Source organism: Botryllus schlosseri, chromosome 11 (genome assembly GCF_051294905.1).
Source record: "Botryllus schlosseri isolate E-star chromosome 11, Bs_hap1, whole genome shotgun sequence".
NCBI lineage: Eukaryota > Metazoa > Chordata > Ascidiacea > Stolidobranchia > Styelidae > Botryllus > Botryllus schlosseri.
In genome coordinates this window covers 11,618,763-11,641,757 of record NC_137246.1, presented here as the reverse complement: position 1 = coordinate 11,641,757, position 22,995 = coordinate 11,618,763, and the positions used below count along the sequence as shown (strand labels likewise).

At 38.0% G+C, this 22,995-nt stretch overlaps 1 protein-coding gene across 3 annotated transcripts in view; it reads right to left on the bottom strand.

The window, feature by feature from the left end:
• Nucleotides 1-22,995, bottom strand: part of LOC145450942 (dynein axonemal heavy chain 6-like) — an 87,429-nt gene that overhangs the window by 27,062 nt on the left and 37,372 nt on the right. For all 3 annotated transcript variants that reach the window (XM_080329429.1, XM_080329430.1, XM_080329431.1), the window contains 35 exons: nucleotides 21,825-21,962; nucleotides 20,884-21,131; nucleotides 20,048-20,216; nucleotides 19,607-19,718; nucleotides 18,403-18,544; nucleotides 17,720-17,951; nucleotides 17,611-17,664; nucleotides 17,400-17,545; nucleotides 16,400-16,655; nucleotides 16,109-16,237; nucleotides 15,573-15,755; nucleotides 15,213-15,425; nucleotides 15,017-15,153; nucleotides 14,745-14,820; nucleotides 13,627-13,697; nucleotides 12,857-13,055; nucleotides 12,684-12,801; nucleotides 11,355-11,545; nucleotides 10,472-10,656; nucleotides 9,433-9,616; nucleotides 8,969-9,133; nucleotides 8,611-8,706; nucleotides 8,372-8,546; nucleotides 7,739-7,824; nucleotides 7,539-7,681; nucleotides 7,026-7,218; nucleotides 6,510-6,698; nucleotides 6,108-6,257; nucleotides 4,814-4,965; nucleotides 4,417-4,596; nucleotides 4,191-4,354; nucleotides 3,032-3,263; nucleotides 1,887-2,007; nucleotides 908-1,054; nucleotides 70-282 (listed from right to left, as the gene is read on the bottom strand). In XM_080329429.1, coding sequence (XP_080185555.1) covers nucleotides 70-282; nucleotides 908-1,054; nucleotides 1,887-2,007; nucleotides 3,032-3,263; nucleotides 4,191-4,354; nucleotides 4,417-4,596; nucleotides 4,814-4,965; nucleotides 6,108-6,257; nucleotides 6,510-6,698; nucleotides 7,026-7,218; nucleotides 7,539-7,681; nucleotides 7,739-7,824; nucleotides 8,372-8,546; nucleotides 8,611-8,706; nucleotides 8,969-9,133; nucleotides 9,433-9,616; nucleotides 10,472-10,656; nucleotides 11,355-11,545; nucleotides 12,684-12,801; nucleotides 12,857-13,055; nucleotides 13,627-13,697; nucleotides 14,745-14,820; nucleotides 15,017-15,153; nucleotides 15,213-15,425; nucleotides 15,573-15,755; nucleotides 16,109-16,237; nucleotides 16,400-16,655; nucleotides 17,400-17,545; nucleotides 17,611-17,664; nucleotides 17,720-17,951; nucleotides 18,403-18,544; nucleotides 19,607-19,718; nucleotides 20,048-20,216; nucleotides 20,884-21,131; nucleotides 21,825-21,962 — 5,589 coding nt within the window. The remainder of the gene's footprint in view (nucleotides 1-69; nucleotides 283-907; nucleotides 1,055-1,886; nucleotides 2,008-3,031; nucleotides 3,264-4,190; nucleotides 4,355-4,416; nucleotides 4,597-4,813; nucleotides 4,966-6,107; nucleotides 6,258-6,509; nucleotides 6,699-7,025; nucleotides 7,219-7,538; nucleotides 7,682-7,738; nucleotides 7,825-8,371; nucleotides 8,547-8,610; nucleotides 8,707-8,968; nucleotides 9,134-9,432; nucleotides 9,617-10,471; nucleotides 10,657-11,354; nucleotides 11,546-12,683; nucleotides 12,802-12,856; nucleotides 13,056-13,626; nucleotides 13,698-14,744; nucleotides 14,821-15,016; nucleotides 15,154-15,212; nucleotides 15,426-15,572; nucleotides 15,756-16,108; nucleotides 16,238-16,399; nucleotides 16,656-17,399; nucleotides 17,546-17,610; nucleotides 17,665-17,719; nucleotides 17,952-18,402; nucleotides 18,545-19,606; nucleotides 19,719-20,047; nucleotides 20,217-20,883; nucleotides 21,132-21,824; nucleotides 21,963-22,995) is intronic.

The following is a 22,995-nucleotide window of genomic DNA, read 5'->3' as shown; positions in this document are numbered from 1 at the left end:
AATTTTCAAAATGAACGGAGAAAGTCAAGTTGCTTGTTACCATTTTCTAGTTTCAAGTATCGGAATTACCTGGTTGACTGCCTCTGTATCTTTCTTCAGTTGTGTCATCAATTTTTCTGTGTCTTTCGCTTTCTGCTCGATCCTGGGACCGAGGTCGACGAGTTCCTGCTGCATGCTGCCAACCATCAGTTTCGCTTCAGCAAGCCTTGTCAGTCCAACGTCAAGCCGCTGCAGGCTTTCGTTAAAGGTCTGTTTGTTTTCGGAGAGCATTTTTGTGAAAACCTGGAATGCAAAAAGAAAATTCTATATCTTGAAGACCAGGCGACCACTGAGACTGTCAAGTACTATGTCGAATAGGGTTGTTCAAAAACTTTTTTTCAGATGCTTCGGTTATTGTCTAAAATGGCTGGGTCGGCTAAATAAGGTCGCACAGCCATGGCTTCATTCCAACCAGTAGAAAACAGTAGAAAACTTTGAATTTAATATAAACAAGTCATATGACTCGAGACTAGGACAAAGAATAATAAAGTCAGCACATTATTGGCATTTCGTCGATCAGTCCTGATACTTGGAAATAGGGCCAGACACTGTTAAAACTAAGTAAAATTGCTATATTATGAATGCGAGCCATTCTATATCACTCTAGCAGAGTTGAAAAAAGTGGGGTGAACTGAAAAGAGTACATAATGACTTGGACTCGAGTCAAAACACTATGACACGGACTCTACCCTCTCTACTAGCTGACTAGGAATTGACTCTGAGGTGAATTGAAGATGACTCGACTTGACTCAAGTCAAAACTATAAAAGTGAGATTGATTTGTGACTCGGAACCTTGTGACTTGGTTAAAACCCTGGTCTGTATACAGCTACTGGGTACTCACTACCATACAAGCTAAAAAACATCACCTGTATAAATTCCAAATAACTACTCGGTGTCGTGTAGTAGTGACGCCTCATTTCAACCCAAAATCGTTTCCCGGCTTTGGTCGCACTTCTGTGAACTTGAACACAAACGGAAGCAACGTGGTCGGCAACCGAAGAATTGGATGAGAGCTGCAAGGCACGCAAGGGTTAATTGCATGATATACGCACTTCCTTCGGATTTGGGCTAGTTTACGGTGGTCATTAGTTGAATTTTCGACTTATCAAAATACGCCAACCAAGCCTGTGCGTACAGAAAGACTTTGTGCACCATCTAAAAATAGTACATTGAGCCCAAGCTCTCTCTCCCCCCCGATTATTCGAAAGTTCATGTCGGTGACATCATATTTTGTGATACGATTGTTGATATACAATGTTCTTTCCAAGTCATTACTAGTTGCTGCCTATTACCCCTGACGAGTGTCAGCCGAAAATATCCCGGTTCATTTCAATATCAATATACTATTCAATGGTATATATTGAAGTTCTGTACCTCAAAGAAGCTCTTCAGCTATTATAATATATCAGTTCATAATATTCATAGAAACGTAAGATACCAGCATCAAGTTGGTTTATATAATGATAATAACGATATGACAAATCAAGCCCTGAAAAAGCTTGTTAAATATAGACAAGATTTGATATTTGTGAAAGCTGAAATAATTTATCCAGTTTATTGACTAATTGCTGTGGTAAAGAAAAGGTAGAGAAAAGATTTATTTCTAGTATTTATTAATGATGTGAGTAAGAATGTAAGGGTTTCACATATGCCTATTCTTACATCTAATAAAATCCACCACCCCATTAATAAACGAGGAAGCAATGACAATCAAACAAAATTATCTGTCCGCTACATAATGACAATTGAAATCACACCGTCTGGTAAACTCCTTTTAGTATATTTTGGATTAATTATATGAATGGTCAAATTGGAATCAAATATTTTGCTGCATATAGAAATTACCTGCGATGAAGCACTATTGGGTTGTGGTGTGGATGGATTACTGCTTTCAAGATCCATATCCTCCCGGGTAAAGTAAGCCTGAGCAACACTTATGAGTGCCTCTGTTGGCCAGCGATCATACCTACACCATACACAATAGCATTAATGTTCTGATGAATTGCAAATCGAAATCAGTGTTTCTCAAGACCGACCCTAAATCATATTGTCTGGTAACATTTTAAAATAACACTTTAAACTCCGTAATTAACGGAAAAACATTTGGTAAATTACATGCAAGCAGACTCAGTAAGTAATTGTGATCAGAATGCAGACTCAGAGGTTTTATTAAGATTAAATCAATAATTGAATTTCATTTTTATATTTTAGTACCGGTAATTCAAGAAACATAATTGTCGTTAAATTCAATTCTCAGTAGGAAGAAGTTGTGACTGCAAATCTACAAACGTTATCCATTTATGTTTCAGGATAAACAAAAATGAAGTAAACATCGGTATAGCCAGGGTTGTAATGATCCGAACCAACTCATGTGACCCGGGACTAGTACGACAAAGACAGACATTTCAATGTAACTTGGAAGAATAATAACTTTACCACATTATTGATGTCCCGGTACTAGAAAAATAGGGTCAAAAACTGTTAAAATTGAGGAAAATATTTATATGATGATGCGGGCCATTTTATATCACTCGAGCAGAGTCGAGAAAAGTGGGTTGAAACGGATTAAACTGAAAACTGAACAACCACTGGGACTCGAGTCAAAACACTATGACTCGGACTCGACCCTCTACTTACTGAATTGGAGTCAAACTCGGACTTACTCGGTGGTGAATTGAAAATAACTAAATTTGAATCGAGTCAAAACTACGAAAGTGAGATTGACTTCTTACTCGGAACCTTGTGACTTGATTACAACCCAGGGAATAGCACCGGTATATACAGTAAATTGAACAGTACAAATACATGTTAACAATGTTCTGCAGCCCATTGCATTAAAACGAGCCCTGTTTTAACTGAGAAGTTGAGAAGCCCTGCTGTAATACATACTTTTATACATATTGATGACTAAAACAGTCTACTTTAAAGTCACCTAGTGTAGTAAATGACCTTTTAATGGATATTTATGGAAATATTCTTTCATGACTTACCAATCGATTGTGCAACAATTGACGAGAGCAGGGTGAATTCGACATCTCTGCCTGAACGAGGATCCCGCCGGGCTCAAAGCCAGTGCCACGTGCAAATTCTTATGTACTCGGTCAAGGAAGAATCTGTAAACAGCTATTGGAGTGTCGGGCACATCGGATTCGATCGCTGCTTGTTTGATATCCATCAGAATTGTGTCCAGCTCTTCACCATCAAACAAATCGGGATCCTCACCTGGTGAATGTAGACGGAGTATTTGGATAGGCAACAAGATCCCTGAATATTTTTGATTATAGACCAGAGTTTCTGAGACATTTGACATTAGCCCAATTTAGATCGTTATGTCAGTCAGAAATCTGTAGAAATTTCAGGACCGACACAATCAAGGAATAAAAGAAATAAATAGCCAATATCACTTCCAAAGTCGTCGCTTTTCGTTGCGGTGCATTGAGGACTTAAACCTTCCTCTTAGACGAACAGGCGTTGAGAAACTGTATTTGATACACCTCGGTGGCCAACAATTCAAATAGTTGATTAATCGGTTGGTTAGAAAATTCGTTGTTGCCAAACAATGAATATCTACGTAGAGCGTTCATGACAATTTCTGATTGAATGCTCCTTGTATGACGGTACACATAGTGACCAAAATAATATTAATATATATATGTTCCGAGTAGACAAATGGAGCTATTAATTTATATATATTCCAAACAGATTTCTATGGTGCATAACTCCCTGTTTACTCTCAATACGTATTTTTTCTATCAACGGACACAGTTTGCAGTTAGCGCTACCTTCCAGGTCATTGGTGCCAACTTCTGGAACAACTGATGTAGACTATCTGTCCAGTTTTTAACCCCTTCACGTCTTTCCGTAAATTCTTGATACTATGCAGTGTGCATGTATGAATTTGAGGCACATGATGGTACCTTAGTGTGTTAAAAAAGATATGTCAATTTACAAATACAACTATAATCAATCTGATGAAATCATTCATCATATAATCATACATTGGGTAAGAGAGTTTAATTATATTGAACATGAGATACAAAAATATTTAACACAATTATTGTCCGTCGACAAACAGTAGAACTGGCAAAGTGATTATCGGTTTTGTTGACCAGAGTAGAAAATATGTAAACTATATAAACGGAAACTTACCTGTGTTTAAAATACAGTTGATGTCTTCTAATATCGTTTCATCCACAATATCAGAGTCGGTCAACAAAAACACAGTCGGCAAATTCTGCACGCCCGTCATTCGAAAGACTTTTTTCAATTCTTCCCGAAAATCCAGATACGTGTATCCTCGCACGACAGAGAGTCTGAGAGTGTGCGGAAAACAATGTTTTTGAGACTTTACAGATAATGCACAGAATTTTACTACCTGTATAGCTCGCAGCCCACAATTTGGCTCGATAGTTTGCATGTAGTTACTTTGCCGGTACCATCCATGCCAACGAGAAGGGCATGGCCCCCTGGTTGACGGAATATCCGGGTGGCTCGTACGATATGACCCACGGCTTCATTGAAGAACACCAGGGGGGCTGCTTTAATGTTCCCAGCACTTTGGACAAGAAATGAGTGCACGAATATATAGATGGATTTATTGCAATCAGCATGTCTCGATTCGCAACCAATTTTGGAATTCAAGAAATGCACAATTTTAGCAATTCTTTACAATTACTGTACGATACTTGCTAATTGTAAATACCAAATCATTTTGAACTATGCTCTGGTGACACTTTTCACGAAAGAAATGCTACATCATGAGTTGATTATACCTTATCCTCATATAATACTCAGTAAGGAGAGTGTTGAGCATTTTCCGGTCCGGCAAATGGCGATAGATTCTGGAAGCTGACGGAACGTTCATGTCGAGAAAATCACCGAAGATCAGCGGGTTGGATTCAAGCTTCTCCGGAGCAATTGTGAGCTGGGAAAATGACAAAAATTATTCGATTAAAAATCGGACAATGTAAACAAAAAAAAATGACAGCTCAATTGTAAAAAATTATTTTTCGCTCATCCTGGATTTCATTATGACAAAATACATACTAAAGCAGTGGTTCCCAACCTTTTTATCCTAATTTCCCACTTCCGATTTATCCCGAGCCTTCATTCCCCACCAAAAATCTCTATATCCATATCTACCCTTTAAAGTGCTACCTACCTCTAATCAAATTTTGCAAGACTTTGCTTAGTGGTAGTTAGTTAAGATCCCCGGAATTGATCAGCACACAATAAAATTAACGCAGCGGTGAACTGGTGACCGTAAACAAACTTCCGTAAATATATGTATCTACGATGGCGCGCAGCCAACAGAAAAATAGGAGGGGTTGAAAATTTTCCAAATGTTGCGAGGTAGCATCAATTTACCTACGTAGATGCCAAATAATACATGGGTCAGATAAACTTATTGATGTTGACGATATATATATAAGCCGCCGTAAACTACACTTTCGCACAATCATAAAATAACTTGAAATAACATAAATATGTATTCTCATTGGTACTGAGTCCGGATGTGCTATCAATTAGAGAGTCCACGATCTCTGTTGAATAAATGTTCAGCAATATGAGCTCTTATTACAATCAGAATTTTTCTACCACTACGTTTCGTGACCGATGATGGTGCACAAATGAAAAAAAAACATTTCTGGAGGTCGCGTGTCGCTATCAAGGCGATTCTCGCTAATTGGAGGCACTGATAATATGAATCGCTGAATGGCAAATGAGCTATGAAATATTCGGTCGGCATTTCAAAACGACATTTAATAAAGGAGAATATTACTGTAAAGATTTTTTCAAAACTGAATCTATTCCCCACCAGAAATCGCGAAATTCCCCACCAGTGGGGAATTCCCCATCGTTTGGGAACCACTACGACTACACTAAAGAAATTTAAATAGATTCAAAAGTGAAATAAATGTGAAACGTGTGACATAGCTGTCGAAATTACAGACCATGAAATTCGTATTGTAACAATGGCAAGAACTTCAAGAATACAGCATTATAATAGCGACTCGAAATATAACAGAATACACACACAAACTAAAATCACTTGGATCGCAGTACCTTGAAATAATTATGCAAATCGTCAGACAAGAAGTTGAAGAACGTCTGTCTGTCAGTCTGGTTGGTGAGACGATCGTGAAAAACCCTGGTTGCTTCGTGAGCGAAAAGATGAGCGATTGTTTCCCGAGATACTATAACCGTGTGATTGGCCTGGGAAATAAGTACAGTGTTAACCAATTTGAAATTGTGTGATCCGAGCAGGAGAAATGGTGGTACGAAGTTTGAATAAAAATATTTTTTATCTTTTCATTGATACGTCTCAGTTAACCTGCAGTTTATCCTTGCTGTATTGTTACACGGTTTAAATGAGAAACAAAATGGACATTCTTCATTGCAAATAGAGAACAATGGTTTGTTAAATAAGGGGTGAAAGTAGTGACAAGGAAAATAAAAGCTTCCAACCTGTAGCACTCCTTTAATTACAGCGGATAAATCCCGTAAATTGAACGTGTAGTGTGACTTGTCTGGAGTCGGCAGCATTCCATTGCACATCTTGTAATAGACGGCGATCGCTGCGCTGACCAATTGCGGTCGGCATTCTTTCACCTCGGGCATAAAGTCATAGCTTTCCATGACTCTACCAAGTTGCACCTAGAATGGACCCAGAAAAATTTGGTTCATATTCATGGAAGTATATGCATAGTAAAATGTATGCTGCCATGAAGGTAACAATAGAGTAAAACGCAGCTACCAAAAGGTGAAAATATTTAGCTGAAAACCTAGCAAATTTTGCAACAAAGTATATATTGCGTTTCAGAGTATTGTTCATCAGCAGAGTGTCTTGAATATTTAGTATTTTAATGATAAAATTACCCTTTAAGATGGCCGTTTTTCCATAATTACTGATGTCACAGAAAGAAAGTATGCAGCAAAAATAGTTCACAACACAAATATAGCGCAATAAAACGAGTAAATCACCTGATAAATGTGCTGCATGCATCTGGTTGAAGGTTGCGGAATCGCGAGGACGCTGAAATGTTTCAATAAACGAGCACTGATCACATTCCTTCCTCCACCTGGCGGTGCTGCAGATGCAGCTATAGTCACATCAACAACATTTTTCCATGTAAGCCTTTTGAGGTCATAGAATCCACCCATTTCCAAGAATTGCCTGTAAGTAGCGAAAGAACAAGAAGTTTAGTTTTGGCAAATTGCAGGCTGTGCCCAACTGAAATTCTGCAAAGTTAATATTAGCTCAGCTGCCTTGAATTCCCTTACTCACAATTAAGTTTGATGACTTTACTTTTAGTACGTTTGTTGTTCTCATAATTGTAAAAGAAGATAAGACACATATCTAATATTACAATTTTGGTACAAAAGTTTTAAGTAAAGATATAATACCATTTTAAGATCACAAATCAGCTAAGCCCCTTTGACTAAAAAGGATGCATACCCCAGCATTATAAAGATAAGAAATGGTATTCGTGCTACCTCAGTAACTCCAAAGGTGGTTGAGCACCATATTTTTCAGGAGTTGGCATGTTCAAATCATTAATGAAAGCGATGGCTCTCTTTCCACGCGGAGGCCCGACGGTTTCCCGACCGCGTTTCACCAGTTTATGTAATATTTGTGCCTGTAATGAGGCGGATTGGATAAATTTCTACATTTAAAATGAAGATAATAAAATTACTCGTGGTCGGGCTGGATTTGTCTGAGCACTGAACTGGATTGTGCTGATCACTAGATTCCCAGTTTTACTTTTGCTCTGCTGATTGCCTGAAACAATAAGATAGATCATTGAAAGTTATCTAACTAAGCAGAAAAACCAATATATAAAGAATAATTTCACTTTTGCTATGTACGGTCTAGCGCCAGAAAAATCAAAAACTATAAGCCATGGAAATGCAATTACTCAGACATAAGATTATGACAAAATTATGACCCAATGTCATACAATAGAAATGTCTCTAGATATGTAGACTGTTGGTGTTTCTTGGAGGTACAGAACTTCAATACCGGTATACAATTGAATACTATGTTCACATTGAAATCAACCCAAATATTTTTGGCTGACACTTACCATGGGTAATCGTCAGCAATTGGAAAGCACATTATATATCAACTATCGTACCACAATATATCAAGTCACTGGCATGAAATTTCAAATAATCGGAGCGAAGAGATACATGCTACAGTTATTTTTTCTAACCAGATAATTGGCACAAAAACTCTGGAAAGGAATAAATATGATCTCGTATCCCCTGAACCGACAACAGACAATGAAGCAAATTAAATTGGTAAAAGAAGAACGAAGGTTACGTACTTGATGTTGACGTGCTAAATACATCTGGAGCTGAGCTCTTTGGCTCGATAAGACCAAGTTTCGCAATATTCTGCAGTATGGTGGAAGCTTTATCGGCATTATGGAAGATTTCTCCCAAAACTGACCCAGGTTGGGTGCTCAATCCATTTGGTTGGTTAAGTCGCTTCAGTAAAGTCTGTAATAGAGATCATTTGATAAGCTCGTGTTTGCAACACTCAAGTTTTGAGATCAAATACGACCTGAAGCAGAGCAGTCTTTCCGACCCCGCTGTCCCCAGTCAACAATACTGGTTGTCTATTCAGAAGAAACAAGGCACAGAGGAATGAATATCGGATCTGAAATAGAAAGACTGGATTGCTGTTTGCGCAAAATGCATAGCACAATAGAAAAAATGATACGCTATACACGGATTGGTCGGACCAAGTCAGGTGGACACCACAGTGGTACATTCGCACACTAATGAGATTTCAATAACTTCTACATCATTAGCAAGAAAGTACAACGAATATAAAGCAAAATTTCGATTTTATGTGGCATAAATGTCTCTGTGGGCAGTTGTGCCTAGTACACAAATCAAAATTGAATTCTTAATCTCACAGTGTCAGTAGTAGGGACGAGTGTGGATGAAGTATCAGCAGCTGCCGATTTCCTTTGGTCTGAATAGAGACCCACGGAGTCATTCACCATTGAATATGTGAGACCTCGTTCGATAAGAGACTTGGTTTCTGGTACAAGTTCTTCCCACGGGGTGAAGTGGCCGGTCTGAAAAATTGATGAACAGCAAATAAAGATAAAGGCGATATTATCATCGGCAATCAACCATGTGTAAAGAACTCTGAGAACACTTATATATGAATAGTACAGAACTTATGTTGGTTATTGTTGTTGTGATTACCAAACGAAAATTAGGAAGTACAGATACAACAGCTGTTTGCCAGTATGTGCGACGATTTCACACTTAAAATCTGTGCCCACTAAACTGTTGCAGTGGTTGATTGAAAGTAATCTCGCTATAATACGGCAATCAATGGAGTGACAGTTGAAAAAAATGGAAATTGTACCTGCATATCCACAAAGTAAGAAAATATGGATCGACTGCCGGATGGAAAATTCACACCGAGTGGAGGTTCCCCTTCAAATGTCTCATGAATGAAGTGATCAAAATCGTAACTCATGTTGATGAGCATCTCGTCTCTCCCAATGATAGTTGTACTGATCAGAGAATCGTCTTCTTGATCATCCTCTCTACAAACACAGAAAAGTTGTCAAAATACGATTCTTCACCTGACTGATATGATATGAAACCATCTTCAATACCATACCATGATATCCATGATGGTATCTTGTAACAAACGACTAATTGATTATGCTTTTTTGACCACAACTAAAAGGTGTTTTATTTGAAATCCCAAGTCAACAGCTGAAAGACAAACCTGTGTGAGTTACCCTAACAAGAGTAGATTTTATTCAGACCTGCGATTTCTACACAAATCAATCTTGGAAAAAATCTTAGTCACATGAGGCTTCAATCGTTGATTGCTTAAGAAATTACGGACTAGTTAACAGTTGAAAGTATGATAGTTGATATCATTTTCTTTGCTTTTTCCCTCCAAGTAATCTCCCTGTGTGTTGTACATGACGTGCATGCATAACAGTTCCCACCAGTGCAAGGAAAATTTTATGCTCAACTATATGTTCAGACCATCAAACACCTAAACTGGTGAAATTTAAAGAATTCAAAATCCAGACTGACCCAATGTTTACATGTTTGTATCAATATAATACCAATGCTGCTTATCAAGAAAAGTAATATACAAAGACAAACATAACATGAAGTACAATGAAGCAATATTGCTTTGTTTTTAATTAAATTTACACATGGCAGTGGCACACGAACCAATAATGCACAGCAATTTCCATAAAATATTCATCAATACAAGAAAGTCTGGTTCAGGAAATTTCAAAAACATATTTGATGAGGCATATGTCTAGATTTTAGGACAAGATTTCAATACATTTCTCCTGCGCAAATCGAAAGTTTCTGATCATGTTTTTGACTGGGGTCAACATTCAATAAATCCTATCCAAATATTTGCTTACCTGTTCAATGTACCTCCGATGCTCCATGTAAAAGCAAACACGTAGAGGCGACCTAGAAGTACTGTCAATTTATCTGGATGTTTCTCCATGTACCATTTCTCCGATTTTTTCTTTTTCATGATAGTGTCAGTCAATTTATTACTTTTTCTCGATAAAGGTCTGGAAGGAGCGTCAGAATCTTCTTCCTGATAATCATTGGAGCATAATTTCATGAAAACTCCAATCTATAGACGACGTGCTATATACAAAATAGGATTTGGATGTATGTAATGAAAATAAACATAAAATTTTTCAAATTGTACTGGCTACCGCTCGAAATTGTTATGTTGTCTGTAAAAAACGATACACAACAAATTTGGCTCAATTCCAACCTGTAGAAGCGAAGTCACCGGAGTATAAAATTTTGAATTTGAAAAATCTAGCGTTTAGGGTGGCAAATTCTTCAATTACTTATTATAGATCTACCCGCCGTAAATACTATGATAGAACTACTAGGTCACATAGGTACTGTCCGCCAAATAGATGATAGAATATGAAAGTTCGGAAAATTGAAACAGATATGATGTAATGCAATACACAATCCACCTATACACCAATACAATACAATTTTTGCCTGTAACAATTGTTGACGAGTAATATAAATGAATTACCTAATATATCAGGCTGAATTAAATCATGCAGAACAGTCGTAAGATCAGCACTGAGCAGAAAGACAGTCATAGATAAAATGCTAGTCTACAAATGCTTTACTAAACGTTCTTCCGAAATCTCAAATCAGATCGCCGGCCGCAAAATATGACCTCGCGGGTCGCCTCTTGGTAATGGTAACCCCTGAGCTGGTAGCCTACAATAGGCAAAATTTGTCAGGATTGATTATACTCACTTCAGTCTCATCAGCACATCCGAAACCGCCGTTATCCTCCATGAAGAGAATTAAATCTTGAAGCAGGCGACACAGGGTGGACACAAGGCTGGTTATTGGCACAGGCAGATGTTGCAGTTTTCTACGCCGTTTGACAAGCTGCAATCCCGCATCCAAACTCATCTCGAACATCGCAAACAGATGTCGCTTTCCTGAAAACGATGTACACTCACGTGATTTCTTTACAAGGATTATTAACCAGTTGCAATAATTGAGTCAGGCGATTTGAATATCTCGGTTTAGAAATTGTGAATAGCATGTCATGCTGATTTTAACAGCCTATGGTGTTTGACCTCGGTCCGTGAAGTGCATTGCAAACAATACGGCGGTCCCTTCCTAAAGACCAAAAAACAAACTGTAATGAAAATAACAGTTGTAACAGAATCAGTTCTTTTCAAGCTCTTATTGATCGAGTACATCTTCGTACAGCCTGACAACTTGTATAACTAATATAAATAATTCTAGTTCTCCAATTCGACTAATTAGAGCGAAATACCAGTAATCAAATTCTAAACTATTTGTTAAATGTTTATTTGCTTCAATTCTAATACTGATCTAATTTGTGAAATGTTTTTACGTTCTGATTTTAATTGTAATCTAATTTCTGAATTTCCTGAAAATACCACAGGAGAGCAGTATATTGCGTAACGAGCCAAGATTGCTGTACAGACATTTGCCATTGTCATGCTATTGAGAATGAACTCTGGTTTGATATGAACTGAAGTTCATTCAATGTCCAAGTTTTCGCAAATTCAGTAATTCTAATTCTTATCCAATTTGGAAAACCTGTGTAGCAACAATTTTAATTCTAATCTAATTTGAAAAAACATACTGTGTAGCTATATTTGTAATTCTAGTCGATGGTACGACGTTAAAATGTGTAAAGCGAAGTGAGCAATTCTAATTCTACGCACAACAAAAAATGCATTATGTGGGAGACTGCATGAGGACATGCTGGATGGACCAAAAGCCAGCTTGCGGATCTGGCGCATGAGCCCAAGGTTGCCAAGCCATGCAATACAGGGTATACATCACACCATGTATAACTCATTCCGGAGATTGTAATGAAATAAAAAATATTTTATCTTAAGATACAACTATGAATTCACCAGTCCTTGAACATGCAAAACTTTGAGATTATTTTATTTTACCATTTTGTTATATTATTTTTATTTCCATTTTTCCTTCATATGAAGTTTGAGTGGCTTGCGAAATTATCAAAAATATTCGCAGTCTCAATTTCCATTCATCATTTTGACTCTTGATAAAAAATCATCAAAATCAAGTTACCGCTTTCAGGAAAATGTTTTGGTAGATGAGAGAGCCACGAAGTAACGAAAGGACGCCATCCCAAGTCGACTGGGTCAAGGTACACCATTGCACATCGACTGATCGTAGCAGGACTTGCCTGAATATAACATTCTTAATAGAAGTGTCATTGATCAATATGTTATCAAGTGAACCTGAGAAAGATCATCCACTTCAAAAAGTAATCGAATTCCATCAGCCATCGGGATCCGTTCTCCATTGGCCAAACAAAGGGTCTTGGTATCATCTAGTACTGTATTCAAGTTTTCAACCCACAAAGTGTCAACGGGACCATCAAGTACTATCCACCGCCATTCAGGGTATTGCGATGGGTCATTCAAGTCTTCAAGGCGGCTGAAATGTCACAACAATATATTTTCATATCAGAGAAGATATATTAGATATATGTCCTCAGGCAAAAATTTGAACAAGTAGATATTGTCCATGTCAACAAAAGAATCAGGGATATAGGTTTCTAGATTTCTCATCCATGTAGGCCTACCTTTATAAAAATAAACTGCGGATGGTATTTACCATTAATGGTTTGCTTAAGCATTACCGAATTTTCTACATCGAGACGAGGACTACTAAAACCGAGAATAACAAAAATCCGTTTCAAGAGACTCTACAGAACTTCAATATACAATTGCATAATATATTCATATTGAAAAAAACCAAAATATTATAGGCTGGCACTCTTCAAGGGCAGTCGTCAGCAACTAGTAAAGAACTTTGTCCATCAACAATCAAATATGACATCACCGGGATGAAAATCCGAATAATTGAGGTGAACAGAACCTTGTGAAGGCATAACTTACTTTGTGGCAACAGCCGACAATAGCCGATAACACAGTTCATTTCAATAGGAATGTCTGTTTCTGATTTTAAAGACATGAAAAAAAGTTCTCCATGCTCAATATTCTACCTCGGAGGCTTTGTTGAATCACCACCTATGGAGCTTGCTGAACTTGCCCGGCTTGCCTCTGTCGAAGGAGCCTGAAGAAAGAAAAGTGATTTTAATTACAAGACCAGATAAGAAATATGATTCTTCCAGTAAGTTGTTGGATGTGATGTTCTGGATTGTGGGTGACAAAATTTTATCCCGGTGTTTTACCACCATTCTCTCAATGTAAGTCGCCAGACACATCGGTTAAATTATACTAAACGGTGTAAATGGTAATCCAGTGGCCCTCAACCTTTCTCACCTTGCAATATCCTAGGACTATTTCCGCTTTATGAGGTCTAAATGCCGTGTTACAATGTTGCAAGTTATGATAATGTGTAAACTCATATTTTCAACAGTCTGATCAATTCACGTTTAATGTTTGTAACTGACAATTGCTTATGGTGCAAGATGCGCATTGATTCAATTTGGATTGAGACAAGTAGCACCTTGCTGCATTGAGGGTTAATTGCTGCAAGTCGGCGACATAAATTGGAAATATATTCAAGCCAGTACTATTTGAAAGCTGATGTCACTATTATTTCTCAACTGTCAGTATCATTCGAGACAGGGTACAAGTACTCGTCCGAATTCGTACTTTATTACTGTCATGCGTCCAGATAATCACAGAGCAGAAAAAATGCACAGTATCTTGTGTCACAGCAATGTATCGAGTTGATGTTACGCCTATTTCTGATGTGAGAAAAGGTACAAAGGCACCAGTAATCAGTGACTTATCGATAGCGAACCGCAATGTAACGGGATTTATATGAAAAAAACTTGAAAACCGCTAGCTAAACAGAGTAATAGGCTGTAGTATTGCGATAACTCATTATTTTTCGACGCCCTTGAGCAGTATAAATGGCACCCCGGCTGAGAGTCAATGGATTTGGGATTGAAATTAGCTTTTGATAAGTCAGCCGATTTCGTGTTCCTGACACGTCATCATTTTCAATTTACAAATGAACTTTAGTTTTTTACAAATTCTAGTCCAAACAATCTGGTTTAGCAAATAACCAAATACTACCGACAAGATTGAGTGGAAAGAGCGGTGAAGTGTAATCGTCATAATACAAGTAATATATGTATAACAAACGTACCAAACTCTCGTGGAATGACACAGAAGTAGCAGTTCGTTCTTCAGAATCTTTATTTCCAATTAGTTCTTTAGCTATCCTGAAATGATAGCAAATAATGAAGCCATTTACCAATATTTTCCTTACGATTACGACAACAACTGAACCACAGGAACTAAAGTAGGAATAGTCCAGGATTGCAAAAGGATCAATGAAATTCACAACAATTAATGAAGCATGTGATGCCCTCTCAAAGAGACATTTGAGATGTTCAGAACTCATTGTGGGTGACATACTTTCTCACAAGGTGCGCAAGAAGTCCATCCGACCATTCCAGGGTATTGGGATCGGTCTGACCATAAAGTTCGCCGAGTTCCATGCATTTTGGATTCAGGCAATAGCTCTCAATGTTTCGCGTTCTTTTGGTGCTTTTCTAAATGACAAATAAAGATATCAATATTTATCTGAAAATAACAGTGAACGCAATCAAACCTCATCGTCAAATCGATTCGCGTTGGCCAAAGTCGGAAGGTGAGCGAGCGCTTTTTGCAAAATGTTGCGCACCATGGTTTTTCCGCCGCCAGACGGTCCCACAAGCATGACGCCGTGCCGAACTAGTAGCTGGCTGTGCAGTTGAATCACTTTCTGTATTTGCGACGTCCATTTTTCTGCGTTGAGATCATTGATAACGCCATCAATGGCTTGCTGTGAAATAGGAAACAGCATTTATATGAATACCGAAGGGATTTCTTAGTGGCATTTCAACATTTTTTAAATAATATGCAAAAACTGTCCAAGTGATGATGCTGAAGAAACATTCCATGACTTTACGTGATGTGTGAAATGCGTTACCTCTAGCAGTCTGTTGTCCATATTCGGTGGTTCAATGCCAGGGAACAAGTCGAACATGATGCTTTCAAAGAGTGGAACATCCTCGGCCAGAAATTTTGGTAGATTTGCATCCCTCAAAGCATGAATTAGAATATACGATTCCTGGTTTGAAGGATAAGATTTCCGGCCGTCTTTATCAATGTCCTGATGAAAACAATTAAGCTAATTTATGTATGGAAAAGATGATTCAACATCTAGCGGAGGGGGTCTGGAACATGTTGCTGCTATCATGGCTGAAAATTTGCAAAACACTTTGTCCCTATTCCCGCTGAAATGCTTACAATACTTTTGTTCCTTAGTGTTGAGCTGAGCAAGACCACAATTTTCATTTTTCTTGTGCACAGTATCACCACAATGAATTGCTTAAAAAGTCACATGTTACACATATTTATAGCTGGTAAAACAATATCTGTGATCGTAAAATTTTCTTCCCACACAGGAGTCGGCCGATTTTTTTTCACAGCTGGGTTTGAGATTCCGCACATTTTGTGACTTACCGCATCCGTGAACGAGATTTGTGGATTTTCAATTTCATTCATTCTGTTGTTGTAAGCAACGATACGTTTCTTCTGACCAGCCATAATCAGCACCGATTTGATTGCTCTCATGCCAAAATCATAATGATCCTAGAAAAAACAAACCATTATCAAGGATTTATGTAAAATAATATTGTACATAAATACTAATACAAAACACAAAAAGAACAACATACTTTCAGTATAGATTTGAAATGCTGGTAATCATTAGCAGCAGTATCACAGCGACAACGCACAGAACATTGAATTCACCTGCTGAGAAAGCTGCTTACTGGCAAGATGGTACAAGTTTACGATTTTTCTTGACAATGACTTCGCTTCATGAAATCCTTCAGAATACAAGATGATCTCGGCAATAAGCGCATAGTCAGGCACCATCATTGCCACCGGTCGAAACAGAGATTTCAGGTTATCTGGCAATTCCACTCGTCCGCGATAACCGGGGTTCATGGTGATGAAAAATCCACAAGAAGCATTAAGTCGAATTTCTCTGCCTTCAAACATGAATCTGACAATGCAAGATTAGAGTTATCAAGAAGTAAGGAATTCGATGCAGTTCAATTTATATTTTGGAAGATAAGATATGAAAGCTATGAAATTGGAAACGGCCTATAAAAATAACCTACCAACTTCGAGACGAGAATTCGTACGTGCTATTCAAGGCGACAGAGATATCTTCTTTTAAACTAGCCATGAGTGACCGCTTTTGCTCAACCAGGTCGATCGATACTATCAAAACAAAGCGTTTTACCATAAACACACAGTTTAAGAGGTCAGAGCTCACTCATGGCATGTTTGAAAGAAGATATCTCTGTCTGAATAGCACGTACTGTACTTATTCGAACCAGGTATACGTTGTGGACTCAATAAGGAACTAATAAAAACTTATCTCATTTCACAACATGGTTATCTCGTCTTCTTGATTATATACACACTTGATTGCTTTGCTCACGTTGAAATTTTGAATCAAGCGGTATATCACTTATTGGTTTCGCATCCCATTAAGGTCGTGTTTTTCAGTTTTGAAAAGTGAAGCGAAATTTTTGGAAAAAGCAGCCGGTGCCAACCAGTTAATATGTGTAATTTCAAAAATGTGTACAACCTACAAGCAATGACAATTTTATCTATTTTCGGTAAAATCAGGATTTTCGTACGATGACCTACCTCTATGAACATAGAAATCAAATATTTCTATGGCAGAAGTGATATTAAAAAGTCTGCCGCGAATATAGACGATTCTTACAAAAATCACCTCAAAGCTTCAGTATCTTTTGCTGCTTTTATGGTATGAACTTGAGAAGCGATTACACTCAGAACCTCTACATCGATTCGATTGAATTCATCAAAACAACACCAAGAGCCCGATTGGGCTAATCCACTGAAAAACTGTCCCATCATCTGCATGGATCAGAACTTGTTACTGGTGAAGAACGTCCTGTACATTGGCATATTTCGCTACTCACCTTATAATCGAGCCCTTCTGAGCAATTAAATACGACACATTGCTTCCCCATCACCTTCAACCAATATTGCAGTGAGCAGAATGAACATATGCACAATATGTATGCGTACCTTTGCTAAATCTTTTACCGATTCTGATTTTCCAGTGCCCGCCGGACCGGCGGGCGAACCGCCGAGGTGCAAACTAAGAGCACCAGTCAGGGTTAGGAAGCAACGGTCAGTCAATGGAGTAATGACGAGACGTGGGGCACATCCCAGATATTCATAGCCGTAATGGAACTTGGCGTCTGCTTGCAGGACATGACATGAATTATTAGCGTCGTACCATTCGTATCTCAACTGTCTGAAAAAAGGTAGATAAAGAACATTATTTCGAGGAGACAACAGATAAGTTCAAGTTGTTTTTAATAGATTCACACCTGTTTCAACATTTATCTTTCAACTAAACATTTTAACATATTCGAATCTTATTGGAGCCAACGGTACAATTTTCCTATATAAATAGGCGTTAACGGAGATATCAAAACATGGGAAAACTCCAATTGAATGATTTTAAATAAAATTTTCAAGTTATTTCATTAAGTTGATTTAACAGGTCAGTTTAATATACCGTATCTATTGATGTTTGCTTTTGATCACTACACACCATTTTTCGTTTCAAGATATTGTGAATTCATTCTATGCAGTGAGGTTAAATTAACGCCTAATACTCCTGCTCAACTTGGGACATGCAAATATTATAGCAATAACAAATTTGCATAAAGAAAACTATTTATAATAGTTGACATAAAAACCTTTTCCATTCGAAATCATCAGCCCGACTGACGCCTCCATCCATAATTTGTTTGACAATATCCCGAGAATGGACATAGATGATGATGAGGGCCTCCAACATTTGATACTGATGCGGGGGAATATGCTGCTCGGACACCAAACCTTCAAATATAAACAATCATCCGCGTAAGCGGATGGGTTGAGTCAGCTTGCGTCAAGGATAAATGAAATGTTAAGGTTAGGTAGGCTTATTTTCAATGATTTGCTATCATGCCACCAGAAAATCCAAATCCAGCTTATATTTATTGGCCTTTTCCATGACGTCATTACTTATTTAGAGCACTCTTTCTGCAATGCTGTTGTCTTATATTCCTTGCTATAAGTATCGCATATTATCACTGTTACAATATGTGGATTCCACAGCTCCATTGCTACAAACTACTATACGGTGGTACTGTCAGACCCAGCACCAACTGAGTGTGATTTGAGGCTACTGTCATAAGGGAATTCAGGGTAAGTCAAGACATTGCCTTGTTCACATCATGGTCACCTGCCGTTTGAGTGTTGAAATGCAATGTTGGCGATTTCAATCGATGATGTCAGCAAAACGCGAAATACGAGAGTACTTATCTGTTCTCAGTATGGAAAGACATATGAGTTCACTTGTTTATGAACATGAGAGAAAACTGTGTTTCATCAGCTATAATGTATGCTCTTTGGCTAATCAATGCACGAAAGTGCACCAGGGTTGGAAACCACTGATCAAAGAACAATCAATGTGAATCTGAAAAGTCATCGGTAATACGAAAATGATCAATTGAATAGCATATTCATATTGAAATGAACCCGAATATTTTCGGCTGACACTCGTTAGGGGTAATTGTCAGCAACTAGTAGATAATTGTATATCAACAATCGTATCACAAAATATGACGTCACCGGCATGAAATTTCGGATGAGAGAGCGTTCAATGTACTATTTTTAGGTGGTACACGAAATCCTTTTGTTGTCTCATTCAAAATTTCGTGCTGGTGACGTCATATTTTATGATACGATTGTTGATATACAATGTTCTTTCCAATTCTCTACTAGTTGCTGACGATTACCCCAGACGAATGTCAGCCGAAAATATACTGGTTCATTACAATATGAATATACTATTCAATTGTATATTGAAGTTCTGTACCTCTAAGAAGCTCTTCGAAAATGATCAATTGCGCATACCTGATAAGATTTCCAAGAACTCGAGGAAACCAACATGGACGTTGTTCAACTGATTGTGACAGTTTTCTGATTTGAAAGCAAGAACAACTGCTTTGTTGAACATGATTTGTGCCTGAAATTACATAACACAAATCACACTATACAATTCAGGATCAAGGATGGATTTTGAATGTCTGTTAGTACCCGGACCCGGGGTAGCCAGTAAAATGAACTAAATTAATATTAATTTTTATTAAATAAATACAAAACTTTTTTCTCTTATAGCAATGCCTCCATAGATTGGAATTGCACTAAAATTGGTATGCAGCCTTTAATTAGGTAACCTAACAATTTTATCAACTAGCCAGTAAAATGTAAAAAAGGCCATTTTGAACGCTCCTACCGTACACAAATGAACAAGCACCACCAAAAGAAGGTTATTTCCTCTAGTTTTCTACTTACCACTGTCAAAACAACCTGCCCCGGATGGTCCAGCACCCACTTGCTGAGAGAATTTAATTCCGGGGACCAAGTTAAAAGACCACTCTTCAAATGCTTCTTAACCGTATCAAACATTGCAGTCTCCACATTGCTAAGCCACTGCTCTACAGGACCTCGCGCTTTGACGTTTCTGAAATTACAGACAATTTTCCAACCGTCACATGGCATCTAGCAGAGAAATGGATTGTGTATAATATCAATTGCATTAACAATATATCATAGCACATTCACCAGTGTTGCATGTCTTTTATCTGCTATAAATAGATTACGAAGCACATTGGTAATTTAGTTTTACGATTGTGACTGCAAAGGATTCACAAACTTCATGAGTGCAAGTACGCTCATGACGCAGAAATTGATTGCTTAAAATTGTTTCTGACAACAATGGTATCATCAATCAACCTCAAGACTATACAGCTTTTACCAACTATTATGGCATTACGTATATGTAAGTAGAAGCATAAAATGATTATTGTTCGGATCCTGTTGAGACATAATATTAAGGTAAAATACCTCAAAATAAAATGAAACAGTAAAATGACGGTAATACCTGGGATCACATCAGGTGAATCGATACATATTGATAGGCCTACATAGCATGGAAGTTATCGGAATAATGGATACAAACTGTGAAAAAATAGGTGACACCATGTAGAACTGTTACTTCTCCTGTGATGGAGCATTGAGTATTTTAAGGTTTGCGATGTATTAACAAACGAAAATTGTGGCGCACAAGCTAACCGACCAAAGCTACACCAAGTAGTGTTGGTTAGCTTTAAAGTAAGATGTTAACTCACTTGGGCATTGCCATCACCTCTCCTTCTGCAGATATCATAGAACGAACAATGGGTGGTTGATGCGTGACGGGCCCGTCATTATTTCGTGCTGGTAGCCGAATGTCAAGCCGTCTGATGTTAGCAAAACATTTCCCGAGATGAGGTTGAATTGCGGAAGGCGTACGACCTTGAGACAATACGTCTAGAAGCTCGTCGTTGCTGAGGAAGTAAAAACGGGGGAACGAAAGTCTTTTCAATTCCAGATAATCCTGGAAAATATGGATAACGCTGTTGATAAACTTTATAGAGATATACCACAAGCAGACATCGATAGCTATCTGCAATTTTCATATGTGATAGTTTTGAATTTGAACATGCAGGTTACACATGCATTTGATGCCTGAGAGCACGGTTGTAACCAAGTCACAAGGCTCCGAGTCACAAGTCAATCTCAATTATATAGTTTTGACCCTAGTCAAGTCGAGTCATTTTCAATTCACCACCGAGTCAAGACCGAGTCCAAGTTGTTGTGTTCACTGATCAGTTTTGTGTTCACTCCGGTTCAACTCACTTTTTAAACCCTGCTCGAGTGGTATAGAATGGCTCGCATTCATAATATAGTAATTTTCTTCAGTCCTAACACTTTCTGGCCTTTTCCAAGTATCAAGACTGATAGACCAAATCCCAATAATGTGGTGTCTTGACTAATCTTCGAAGTTATAATGAAATGTTTGTCTTGGCCGTCTTAGTCTCGGATCATATGACTTGGTTTGAGTCATGCACAATGACTCGAGAACGAGTCGAGTCAATACACAGATTGACAGTCATTTCGAGTCATTTTACGCATTTGAAGAAATGACTCGAGTCAAGTCAAGTAACAAAAAAACGTGATTCGAGTCGAGTCGTGACTCGAATCATTACAACCCTGCCAGAGAGTATTCGAAAAGCGCAAGAACATTTACCTCGAGACTCTTATGTATTTTTTCCAGTTGCGAATTACAAGCTTGTAAAGTTTCCAGCACACCGGGAGACGTCGTAACACGGAGAGCATTCGGTCGATCTTCCACTCTTCTCATCAAGTCCTTCCATAAGCGATCCACCTATACAGTACCACTTATCTTACACATACATTGCTACCATATTTTCCCTGATGCAATGATGCAACAGTAAAAATTCAGTAATCTAATTGTCTTCCTGGGTCCGAAGGTAACAGTAACTCTATGAATCGTAATGTCAATGTAATGTTAGTGTCTGTAGATGGCTGCAAATAGTTTTATTCCATATTCACTAGATTGTTCAAAATTAACTTTTTTTTTTCAGTTTATGTGGCTCTAAGGCAGGGGTGGGCAAACTTTTCAGCTCGCGGGCCGCATTCAACATCTGAATCCATTCGCGGGCCGCACTATATAAAATTGGGATTATAAACCAAAATGCAATATTGGTATTTGATAACAGTGAGGACATGGATATAATATATATGCTTATTTAAAACAAACAAAACATTGCTTTGATGATATCATACACGCGTCAGAAGCAGTGACGATATTTCATAGGCTGGTCGACCTCAATGACCAATTTGCCAAAACTATAGAGATGAAAGTCGGTTGTCCCGATTCTTAGAACAGGATTGAAATCTGTTAGCAGCGATCTGTTTATAGATTTACTAATTCCACTTTTGGTTCAGTTCCAGGAAACACAATGCTGACAGCATCATAACCATGTTAGATTCAAACACTCTTCTACTATTTGCAGATAAAATATGAAGACCCTAAGTCTACGCATAGAACGAATCTATAAGCGCATCACTAAAATAGTTAAAACTGGAGTGGCCAATATGAAATCACACTCGTAATCAGAATTATGTCAATCTCGTTTAGGATTTCTGTGATTTTTAGCAGTTGAAACCTTTCAAACTCTGTGGGCCTTGAGATGGTCGAGCCAGAAATTAAACATAAAACTAATATAGGAAATATTTAACTTAGAACAGTGGTTCTCGCACTTTTTAAGACACGTTCCTCTTGTGATGGTGAACGATTTCGCGCCCCCTTATCGCCATATCACAAAACTCAACCAGGATGCTAGAAAACCCAACGGATAATTTGATGGTATGGAAGGTTACGACTGTGGATGAGA